Source organism: Protobothrops mucrosquamatus, unplaced genomic scaffold (assembly GCF_001527695.2).
Source record: "Protobothrops mucrosquamatus isolate PMUCROS unplaced genomic scaffold, P.Mucros_1.0 scaffold1885, whole genome shotgun sequence".
NCBI lineage: Eukaryota > Metazoa > Chordata > Lepidosauria > Squamata > Viperidae > Protobothrops > Protobothrops mucrosquamatus.
In genome coordinates this window covers 139,790-152,559 of record NW_015388011.1, presented here as the reverse complement: position 1 = coordinate 152,559, position 12,770 = coordinate 139,790, and the positions used below count along the sequence as shown (strand labels likewise).

The 12,770-nt window shown below is 38.3% G+C and overlaps 1 protein-coding gene across 1 annotated transcript in view; it reads left to right on the top strand.

The window, feature by feature from the left end:
• Positions 1-12,770, top strand: part of GRIA4 (glutamate ionotropic receptor AMPA type subunit 4) — a gene marked incomplete at its 5' end in the record, with an annotated part of 70,656 nt that overhangs the window by 38,640 nt on the left and 19,246 nt on the right. Inside the window, one exon of the mRNA XM_029285582.1 lies at positions 914-1,161. Within this exon, the coding sequence (XP_029141415.1) occupies positions 914-1,161 (248 nt within the window). The remainder of the gene's footprint in view (positions 1-913; positions 1,162-12,770) is intronic.

Sequence of the window (12,770 nt, the reverse complement as noted above, 5' to 3'; positions counted from 1 at the left end):
TTTATAACAGTTATTTCAGTATTTTTGTGGATGCTCTCATATATTCATGCAATGGCCTTTTTAGGCAGAAAGCTTAAATACAATTATATCTAGTGCATTCAATTGTCTTTATTAAAAATATTTTTATGGGGTTCCCAATGTTACTTTTTCTTCCATTCATTGTAGAAATCAGAGCTAGATCTAGAAATGTCATAAGTAGACTTTTTTAATAACTTACTCTGAAGCTAGTCGATCAAACAAATATTTTAAGCATACAGCTGGACAGTTCATACATGAATTTCAACTATAAGTTATTCTTTGACTTGCTTTAAGTACAAAAGCAGGTCTGATCACATTGAAAACAATATAATAATAACAGGCTTTGGATTTACTGGTCCCAAGCAATTAATCCAAGAACTTCCTCCTAAATGTATGCAAATAATAAAGAAATAGGAACAATCTTGCACTGGATAGTTTTAGGCTCTGTAGATATTAACTGTTCTACTTTTTTTAAAAAAAAAAATCATCTGCAAAAATAGTAATTCACTCTATTCTAAGCCAAAGATTGAACAAAATGTTTTATTTTGTATTGAATCATTAGTTTTAGAAAGTAGACTTAGTACTCAATAGATTTTTCTGCTATTAATTTGTACATCTAGTTACTTTCTATGGACTCATATATATTTTTTTCTATTTGTTCTGGATTATATCTTTAAATGACTTCAAGAACTGGGCATAAAACATATAAATCTGTTAGCTGTATGCCTGTCAAAACTGCAGTCTCCTTTCAATGAAAGCATCCCATTCTATCAAAAGAAACCTATTTCCTATTGTGGAGCCACAAAATGACTCTTGATGTATTTGAGGTTGCAAACCAGGTTTTGCAGGGCTCTTGTTCCTTTGTTGCATCTAACTTCCTTTTAATTTCCTTCAGAGATCTAAAATAGCAGTATATGAAAAGATGTGGGCATACATGAGCACAACAGACCCATCCGTCTTCGCTAGGACCACAGCAGAGGGCGTTGCCCGCGTTCGCAAGTCCAAGGGCAAGTTTGCCTTCCTCCTGGAATCCACCATGAATGAATACATTGAGCAGCGAAAGCCATGTGACACCATGAAAGTGGGAGGAAACCTGGACTCGAAAGGCTACGGAGTAGCCACACCAAAGGGTTCTTCATTAAGGTGGGTGGAATAATATAACAATATAAAATGTGTTGTTATAGTATTCCACCTTCCCTGATGTCCCTGATATAGTTCTTTTTGTGTTGTTCTGTGAACATGGTATGTTCTTTTTTTCTTTTTCCATTTCATATTTTCGATCGTCCAGGAGGTAACAGTTGCTCCTAGCAAAATCCATTAAACAGTGACAATCAGTGTTTATCAGCCAAGGCCATGTAAAAACCATACTGTCTGAACACTGCTTCCAAGTCTTTTTAAAAACAAAAGCCCAAGACCTGATGTTTACGCACAATGGCTTTTTAAAACAAAAATTGCAAAATTTCATTAAAAAAGGGAAGTTATCACATGAGAACGGCTTGTGGAATTATGGGCTTATGAAAATGGTCTGAAAAGTATTTGAAACTCTTAATATTGCAGTACATAATGCAGCATGGGTAGTTATGAAGTCCCAGTAGTCCTCAACATACAACCCCAATTGAGCCCAAAATTCCTATTGCTATGAAGACAGTTGTTAAGTGAGTTTTGCCTCATTTTACAACCCTTTCTGCCATAGTTGATAAGTGAATCACAGCAGTTGTTAAGTTAGTAACACAGCTGCTAAGTGACATTGACTGTGCTTGTCAGAAGGTAGCATTTATCTTTTTATTACAGTGTACCTTGCTACTCATCGTTAATTGGTTCTGGGAGGCATGATGAGTACCAAAAACAATGAGTACCAGACAAATTTTTCCCATAAGGAATAATATGGTGAGTCATAAGGCAGCTGACACCGACAAGTTCTAGCTCGTGCATTGAGTACCAAATGAACGATGAGTACCAGGACAAAATTTTCAAAATGCATTGGGAACCAAATTTGATGAGTTTCATAGCAGCTGAGGACCAAAGGTACCACTGTACTTAGTTCCTATTGTGTATAGCAAGGGTACCCAACCCCCGGTCCATGGACCAGTACCGGGCCGCAGCATGCCAGCAACTGGTTCGCACAAACAAGCAAAGCCCCATCCATGAGATACAGGCAGCACACAAAACCACACCCCCTCCAGTCTGCAGAAAAACCTCTCTCCACAGAACCAGTCCCTGGTGCCAGGAAGGTTGGGGACCTATGGTGTATAGGTTTTGTAAAAATTTATCTTTTCAATATTGTAAACCACCCAGAGTTACCTTGGGGTAAGATAGGCAGTCAAATAAATAAATAAACAAACAAACAAATAGTAGTCACATGGCCCCGGGACACTGCAATCGTTATAAATGCATGCCAATTGCCAAAAGCCAGAATTTTGAACACCTGATCATAGGGATGCTGTAACAGCCATAAGTCACATTTTTCAGTGCTGTTGTAACTTTGAACAGTCACTAAACAAATGGGTGTAAGTCAAGGACTAACAGTATAACATATAGATTCATTCAAACAAAAAAAAACTTTTCCAAATGAGAATATTAAATATATTGAAGTGGAATCCCTATTTCAGTTTATTCTAAAGTAGGTCCCATTCTCTTCAGTGTAATTTATTCTCATACGATTGAGCACATGCAGTTGAGGTGGAGAATAAGTCCCACTGGAAAGAAAAGGAGGATAACTTAGAACAAAACATGATTCAGATGATGCTGAGCCTGTTTGTTTTCATATGCAAGCCGGTTAGATTTGCAAATAAAAACAATCATTTTTTCTTTGATTTGTGTTTAAAAATGAAATAACCTACAAAGCGTTCTGAATAATGACAACAGAAAAAGCTTTGGATAGTTTCAGGTTACAAGAAAAATGTAGTAATTCTCTTATAGTTCAGCTGCAAAAAAATCCCCAGTCCCTCGGTTTCATTTATGCAAAGCAAGAAAAACATGGCACAATAAAATAGTTCACACCATGCAATTTTTATCCCTGCAGGATTCAAAAATAACTGTTGAAAACAGGTATGTAATATAATCCCACTGCATTATTTACTGTTTATGGAAAGTGGCAGATAAATTCAAATAGAAATTAAAATGTACATAAAGAAATATTTAAAAAATAAACTGTTCATGAGGACAGGCTTCCAATCGAACAAAAGGCCCAGCAAGAGACAAGTTCCTTACTGAATCTAGAAACCATACTTTGGGGCTGTAGTGGCAATAGAACAGTGGTTCTCAACCTGTGGGTCGGGACCCCATTTGGGGTCGATCGACCATTTCATGGGGGTCGCCAAGCAAGGCTGTCTGCCATTTTTTGTCCGCCATTTTTTTTGTCCGCCATTTTTTTCCCCTTTTCCGGCGGGTGCCTTACCTCCCTTGGGCTGGGCCAGCTGGTAGTTGGCCTGCTCCGTCTCTGCCGCTTGCCAGCTATGCCTCGGCCGGCGCAGGGGGCGGAACCATGCATGCGCGGCGCTCCCGGGCAGGGAAAGTCCTTGACTTACGACCGGTTTAGTCCTTGACTTACGACCGGTTTAGTCCTTGACTTACGACTGGTTGGGGTCACGGCATTAAAAAGGTTGAGAACCACTGCAATAGAAGCTTTCTTCTCTTCCCTCTTCAGCCCTGGGTTGTCTTCCTTCTCTCAGACTTGGCTCTGCTCCTAGAAAACAAATCAGATTGCAGCTGGATCCTGGAAGAGCCCATTTTCTCAATGGCTTCTGCAAAATTAATAGCCTTTGAAGAAACCATATTTCTCAAGCCTATGTGATTGCTGTTGTGCTGTAAAACATTGGGCCTGGCAGAGTGGATACAGTGGAGGGGGGGGGGAAGGCCCCTGGCCTTTTTTCTGCAAAATTACTACTATTCAAGAGTAGAGGGAGAAATGTCCTGCTCTTTTTTTTTCCTCCTTGCATACAATTATTAATGATATATTGGCGTTCGGTGATATGAAAGAAAGATGTGAGTGGGTTCATGAAATCAGAAGGACAGAAAGAAGATAGATACATAGATAGAGGAAGAGAGAGAGAGAGAGAGAGAGAGAGATCCTTGAGAATTTACTGGATGGTAATGGGCTATTCTCAAATTTGGGTTGGCTTGGAAATATGCTTAAACTGCTGCTCTCCCCACCCCCCCATCCCTCAGAAGTAGTTTTGTTTTATTTCCAAGCTGTTTTGACTGAAACTGAAAAGCTCTCTGATCGTTACTGAAATCATGTATCTCTTGTGGTCGGTACAAGATATGTCTGCCAAATTCCCTTTTGCATCTTCGAACGTTTGGATTGTAGCCTTGTTCAAGGGAATGTTGTCTAAATTAACATACTTCCAAACATACTTCACTGTGGATGATATTTTAGATGGAAATTATCAGAGTGAGATGCTGGATGCTGCAGTCAAACGTAACTGGAAGACCCAGTCAGGGAAGGTTGAGCTATCTTAATAGTCCATGCTGTTGCAAAGATTTGTGGATGTTGCTTATGAAGTGCTAATATTCATTTTAGATGGAGATCCCCAAAGGCACCCGACTTCTTGGTTACCTGTTTTGTCTATATAAAACTGAATTTGCAAAAGCAGAAGTTTTACACTAGTTTTGATCATAATATCCTTTTATCTTTCTTCAATTCTATCAGCACATTCAAAGACAAAATTGCTCTTTTTTTTCTTTTCCTTTTTTAATTTTAGAATATTTTTGTTTCTATGGTAATGAAATCATGAATTGCAGGCCAAAGTTTTTCAGCCACTCTATTGGTCCAGCTAGTGATGTCCAATTTTTAGATTGTTTGAAAAAGGTATTTGCTAAAACATTGATTTGGGGAGTGGGGCAGACTGCTTATTAAAACAAAGGCTAGAGCCTTCTATTTCCCCTTCAATTTTATAATGGCAATTTCCTAAAACTATTACATTATCTTTGTGTATATGTGTGTGCGTGTGCATGTTATGTCAAGAAGGAGTTGACAAGCTGATTGATTAGCTTGCTTTTGACTAGAATTGTGATGTTTCTGTCATTTGGAGGGTTGCAGTTGGTATGTTTTTCCTAATAATGATGGATTTTCTGTTTTTTCTAAGATTTCTTGGCCACACTAGAAGGTTTGATGTTCCCTTATTCTGATGTGATTCATTTCCATCATTTTAGTTCACTGATTCTCAGAATGTCAGTTTTCAATTTTGACATTTCTGCTCTGATATCAAGTTTATTTTGATTTATGGGGCAATGGGATTTAAGGGAGCTCCTTCTCCTGGATTGGGCTATCCATGCCATCTGCAACATTTGTCCCATTCAGAGTGAAATAGACCAGTACAGACCCCTGGCGTACCATCGTAGAAACCCAACAATAGCTCTAGGAGCTGGGCATGGTGGCATGCTTCAATACCCTTGTTTTCCAGGGGCCAAGCATGTGCACCAAGCTGTCCAAAACTGCCCCCTTATTAGCATTCTGGGGCCAGTTGTAGGACAGCACATTTGGAATATGTAGCAGAATGCAATTGGATAAGGCATTTAAGATGGGAACATCTTAGGAGCCATCAACATCATCTACTATCAAATGTGGACAGATCTCATAAAAGCAGACATTGCCATCTATGAGAACAGAAAAGAGCAACAAAAATGTTTAGGGAACTGGAAGCTAAAACATATAAGGAACGGTTGCTGGAATTGGGTATGTCTACTTTAGTGAGGAGAAGGACTAGGATTGACGTGATAGCAGTGTTCCAATATCTCAGTGGTTGCCACAAAGAACAGAGAGTGAGGCTATTCTCCAAAGCACCTGAAGGCAGGACAAGAAGCAATGGATGAAGGAGAAAAGCAACCTAGAACTAAGAAGAAATTTTCTTACAGTTAGAACAATTGATCAGTGGAACAACCTGCTTCCAGAAGTTGTGAATGCTCCAACATAGGAAGTTTTGTCTGAAATGGTATAGGATTTCCTTTTTGAGCAGGAGGTTGTACTAGAAGACCTCCAAGGTTGCTTCCAACACTAATTATTATTATTATTATTGAGGATCATCGCACAGTCAGCCAGATGTTCAGACTGGATTTGGCATTTTGTCTACCTAGCGAGTCCTTACCAAGGACCTGGGATAGGCAGATGTGGATGTTTGATGGTATTACAGATATCGTCGCAGGATGGAAGCAGTTCCTAGTAAGGCCGTCTTTTGCAATTGACTAATGGCGAATTTGTCAATGCCAATGGTGTTCAAGTGGTGCTCCATTTGTTTTGGGATTGCACCCAAGGCGCCTATTACTATTGGTACTACCCTTGCTTGCTTTTGCCACAGTCTTTCTATTTCTATTTGTAGGTCTTTGTATTTTGTTATATTCTCCAGTTCTTTCTCGTCTATTCTGCTGTCTCCAGGCACTTCCACTTCCACATCCACTATATTATTATTATTATTATTATTATTATTATTATTATTATTATTATTACTACTACTACTACTACTACTACTACTACTACTACTACTACTACTACTACTTCAATGAGCAACCCAACACTGTCCTCTTGAAACTGTCTAAGGTGCTGCCTAAAACAAGGGATCAGCAGTGGAAGGCAAACAAAAAGAAGAAGACAACTGATTGTGTTGTCTGTCCCTTTTGCCAAGCCTCTAACAAGTAAATCTTCCACCACCACCATCCCCAGTCTTGGCAGCTCCCACAGTCCATTTTTTTAATGGGGAGGACTGCATTGTGACTGCAGACCATCTGTTAATCTCACCTGCAACGACTTAATACAAACAATGACAGCATAATGTATGTTTTCCCAGCTCAGTTGAAGATGTAGCAGCTTCATTGGCAAAGTAGGCTGAGTCTGGCTAGATTTACATTTGATCAGGATTTTTTAGGTTATGCAGATTTGCCTCTTTGCACATTCATTATTCACTATATTATGTCAATGCAAAAAAACAGTATTCAGAAAACCCAGAAAAATGGGTTAATCTAGTAACTAACTTACTTGTGTTCTGTAAATGCAACTCAGGTATCATTTTTCTGAATTCAAGAAAAAAAATGTCTATATATTTACTGAAGGTTTTGCTGTAGGACATTAAGTAGTGTAATGATTGGACAATTTTCGTCATTGCTTAAGGGCACAGCCATTCATTTTCTCTATTTCTCTGTGGTTCCCCTGTTCAGCTTCTTAGACGTTCATCATCATCAATAATTCTAGTAAAATGAAGACAAATACTTTAGAGGAAGTAGAGAGGATTGTGAATCTCTTGGAACTTTGGTAACTGGAAGCAATGATTTAAAATAAAGATGCATGAGAAGTTCCTAAATTCAGTAAAGCTAGATTTCCAGCACAAGGCCATTGAAAACATTGTTATAAATGGAAAAGTATCAAGCAAATGCAAACACTTGGAAGATAATAATTGGTAGCTAATGCATAGGCTCAGGATTTTTGCCGCTATGAATTCTTTTATTATTGCAAAGAGAATTTATTATAATAAAAAAAGCCATTTGGCTTGGCATAAGGAAGGATGTGGGTTTTTTTTCAAAACTATAGGATAATGAAGAGTTAGAAATATATCTTGTTTTTACACTGAACTACCCCATTGTACTTATCTTTCAGTGCCCTCTTGCGAATTGCTTCACTCTCATGAGAACAGCTCTTTAGCCAGAAATAGTCTGGTTTAATAGTAATTTTACAGTGAGTCATTTGATAATTTATGAGAAGGAGAAGAAGGATTCTGCTAAAGTCATCATTCAGCTTCACAGTAGAATGAATATCATAGCCAATCTTGAGATTGTAAATATCCTTATATTTCACGGCCATTCTGCATCCTTGGACCTCTCTAAGCACTTTTGAACTTCTGTACAATTTTGCTTTTTACTAAATAAATACAAAATAGTTATTTGTCTATCTATTGTGTAGCTTGCACTGGGAATACCGTGTCTCTTGATTGGCTGCCATTTTACTAGTCAGGTTTATTCAGTCTAATCCCTAATATTTAAGAAATATGCATTGCTGTATATGGTTCAGGTGGCTCTAATTGTGAGTGAGTGAGTGAGTGAGCATATTTCATACAGCTGATATTGTTTATTCACTACTACTCATTTTAGATTATGTTTGTAATTCAGCAAATGTTTGGGCAAGTATCAGTGAGGAGAAAATTATTAGAAATTTTAGATTGTTTTCCCCATTGGTGCAATAAATACATAATTGAAGATAAGATAAGATAAGCTTTATTGTCATTTTTTTTACTGTGGGCACAACGGCACACATCAAAAATGAAATTTAATTGCCCGCTATTTCCTCTATGAATTTCTATCTATTCCCAATCTCTCTATCATATTTTAAAAGGATAAAAATATCTGCTGAGCCTCCCTTGCCACTAATCTTGAGTCTGTTCTACCTATTCTGAGATGAACTGAGGCAAAAATATTAGAAGAATCACGATGGAATATAGGCCTATAGATCAGCCTAATTGAATTATATGGTGCTTCCTTAATTTGTGCTAAGATAGGAAAAATATGAAAAATCCTAACTATTTGGCTCTTTTTGCTACCCTGCTCCAATGTTTTACTTAACACCTCATACTTTATGAAATAAGAACTGGACATGGTAGAAATTCCATCAAATCCTTTATTCTGCTGTATTTTCTTGCCCAAAGCCTATCAAAACAGGGGTGCATAGAATTGTTGAAGACAGTTTTAATGCCAGAGGAGATCAAAATGATGAGGTTTTCTACACAATATTCCATAAGTGCCTCCCTAATCTAAACAATCTGATGAAGTGTTGTTTTAAAGACTTTAATTATGGAGTCCTGAACTCTAAGGCATATAATAGTTTGGAGCTATTGTTCCTAAGTAGAGCCATAATCCTGGAGAATATGCATATTGGGCAAACATTTAGCATTTAGAGTATGTTGTTCTTTTCTTTATGTTATTGCAGTTCCTAGACTAAGATCAATTGCCATTTTGATAGTGATCACCTATCATTTTTCTTGGAATTAAGGGAAGCACAGCTTGAACTGAAAATGGAAGTTGGAGTCCTATGTTTCAGGTAGATAAATAAAATTCATATTTTTATGAGAGGGAGCTTTAGCTCAGAGTAAATTAGGTGCATTAATTCATTTATTATAGATAACCAGTGCAGAGCAAATAGTTTGGTATAACATCTCCAACTATTGCTAGTCACTACAAAAGTCAATTAAGAATTAAAGGCCCTGTGTTTAAATTCAAGGTGTGACCAGATAATTCCTATTGATAATTCCAAGAGAGACTTGGTAATCAGATATCCCCAAAACAAAACCCTACAGAGGTACCTGTCCAGACAGTTTTACAATGCAATATTTTTTTTATAAACAGCTGACTAGAGATGGTATAATGGCATGATGAAATCAACAGCTAAATCAAGCAATACTTCTACTTGGGAGTTTGATACCTGCCAAGAATGTTTCTGTGAACTTTATGCCAATATAACTGCTGCCTAGAAGGCCAATATAATTGGCCTTGAAAAAAGAACATTTTGGACTTCTGCACTGGCTGCAGTGCAACCTTTAGATTGGTAAAGAAAATGATCAGCTGAAATTTGGAAATGCATTAGGAATATACATGATTCCTCCAGATTTAATTAAAAACAAACTAGACAGTGATACCCAACTTTGGTCTCCTTATTTACTGATGTAGATGTAGAGAGGTGTGGAGATAACATTGGTGAAAGTATGCAGGGAAGATAAACTTGAACTCAGTTCTGGGAAAGAGGAAGAGTTTCAGAGAGAAATCAAAATAACCATGTTGTGATTCTGTTGGCAAGGAACAGGCTTTTAAGATTCTGTTGTTATACCCTACAACAATAAAATAACATTCCTGTAATCCTTGTGATCTTTGTTTCCAGATAGATTGACATAGTGTCAAGTTGTCAACCTTTAAGAAGGAAAGGTCTCCTTGATCATTAAATATTAAGTACTATCAGTAAATTATAAAGTGTAACTTTATGTTTAAAAGTAAGATACCAATACTGAAAATTACATACTGAATAGAGACAGGAAATATTCCACAAAGTTGGCTTCAGGGAAGGCTGAATTCTTCAATTCTTAAATGGAGAAATATATTGCAAAACCTACCTTGTACTATTTATTGATTTTAAGCAAGCAGTTGATAATATCGCTAGAAGCAAATTGTGGGAGGACTTCAGAAGTTGATGATGGCTTATTTTTATCTATGAGATGTAAGACAACTCTAATCTTAAGATAAGATGTAATGTGGAAGGGCAGTTCTTTGACTGAAGAACTCCTCAGTTTAAGAGAATTAAACAAGGCTGCATCTTGCCCTGCTATTATTCCATTTCTAGATAAATTCTACAGTCATTTAGCTGACAAAAACAGCCTTTTCCCAACCAAATATTGCAGTCAGGTTTATTGCTATCACTGAAGAGGCAAGACAAAAGGGATCCACTTTCATCTGTCCAGGCTCAGGGGAATAGTTTGACCATGGACAGAGTGTGATTCAACTAACAGTATCTTGTTTGGAATAGAGACAGATGGAATGAGCTTGATTCTGTGATTATAATTGTGTGATTATATTTGATGTGATTTGTGTGATTGTGTGATTATAATTGATGTGATTTTTTTCCATCTTCTGTGACAAAGTTCTGTAAGATTAGGATGGCTGAACAGGTAGTCCTTGAGTTATGACTGTAATGGAGCCTGGTCATTAAGTGAGGTGCACATATGATCACCTCACTTAATAATTCCTGCCCCGGTCTCACTATTGCAATCATTAAGCAACTGTGCAGGTCATTAAGTGGAGCATGGATACCTTGGGGAGGAGCCTCTTTTAAAAAAAACAGAAGCATTCCAAAAGATTGTGAGAAAAGTACCAGCTGGGCCCTTCTGTCAGAAGCTACAGAAAAACAGAAAGGTAAGTGGGGTGCTTCTGGGATTGGAGCTGGCTGAGGAGCAGTCAGAATCCGGCAAGTTGCAACATCTTCACGTGTATCCGTAGCCTTTGAAGTTCCCCAGAGTGGCTGGGTTGGGACCAGGCCCATGGCCTCCAGGGACCTAGTTGGGGAGAGGCAGACCCAAAGTCTCAGAGGACACATTGCCCGATGTGGGGAGAGTCATAGGGAGGGATAGGCACTACAGCATCCTAGGGGCGAATGATTGCTGGGGTGCTGCAGCTGCCAAAACTTTGAAACAGGGTCATAAGTAGCTTTTGGGAGGTCCGGCATAAGTTTGAATGGTTGATAAGTGGCTATTCATAAGGCAAGGAATACATTTCTACATAGTAATTGAATAATATTTCTAATTTTATATTTAAAAATCTGGTTAAAGCATGATTGTGAAAATGCAGTGCTAAGTGATTTGACATATGTTACCTGGAACTAAATTGTAAAAGAAATTCCAGATTATTTACTAAAGACTTGGTCAAACAGAGCTCAATGGTTTATTGCTAGTACAATGCAATAAGGCAGTGGTGGCGAACCTGTGGCATGCGTGCCAGAGGCGGCACTTGGAGCCCTCTCTGTGGGCACATGCACCGTCACTCCAGCCCCACCTCCCCATGGCTCCCTCCTTACTAGCAGCCCTCCCAGAGGACAGTTGCCCCGGGGCGCAGCCCACGCGAAGCAGCGCAGCCAAGGACATGGTAGCCAGACAGTGGGGACAAGACTCCACCCTTACGCCCCGTCGTGCACAGATGATGCTGTGGGGCATGGGTGGAGGGCGTGGCTGCCATGGCGCTGCTGGGCTGCCTGGGTGATCTGTGGCGGGCCGTGGAGGTGGTGGGTGGCCCAGCAGGCACGGCGGAGCGGGGACGGGTTGGGGGGTGGTTTGGGGGCACTTGGTCTCTAAAAGGTTCGCCATCACTGCAATAAGGCATCCATGCGTTATGAAGATAGGACATTTATTTTACTACTATCTTATAATGTTCAGTGAGATAAACTGCATGGAGTTTCCCTAACATTTCAATTCAAGGAAACAGGGTTGTCTTTTCTGATAAGTTCTGTGCAAGGAGGATGAATGAATATGGAATCTAGAACAGTGTTTCTCAATGTCAACAACTATAAAATGTATGGGTTAGAACTCCCAGAATTCCCCAGCCAGTTGACTGGCCAGGAAATTCTTGGAGTTGAAGTCCATATGTCTTAAAGATGTTAAGGTTGAGCAACAATGTTCTAGATTACAAAATACGATTAAGCAGGGCTGTATCTTTCTGGAAAAACTATTTAGAGAGCTCTGAAGAAAATAGCAGAAATATGATTTTTGGGGGTAAACCTTTTAAAAAACTTTCTATATAGAACATGTTAAATGTTGGCCCATTAAAAAGTGGTCAGAACTTTCTTATTTTATCTCTTTATTTTGCATATTCACAGCTATTTAAAAGCAGTGTGAAATGAATATGTTTTTTACATGGCCTACTATATGTAATAAGGAATGCAATGTGGTTAGATTGTTTAACCAGTTTAAGCTTAATTGCAGGATAGACATGCTTAAAATTCTCATTTATTTTTCCATTACCTTTTATTTTCATTATTTCCTTTATTTGCTGTGAAATTGTTTATGGATATGGCTAATCAGCTACTAAATAACCCTCTCATAAACAGCCTTTTAAAAAAATACCAGTGTTATAAGTCAGTTGCAAATTCATTATTAATAAAACTTTTTTCTTCCAATAGTTAAAGATGAAATTTGCCCGAGATGAATATGGCTTTTTTTAATAAGTATGTTTTATTCAAAGGGAAATTGCTATGTCCAACAAATGTTTCCAATTATCAGTTAATAGATTACATCACT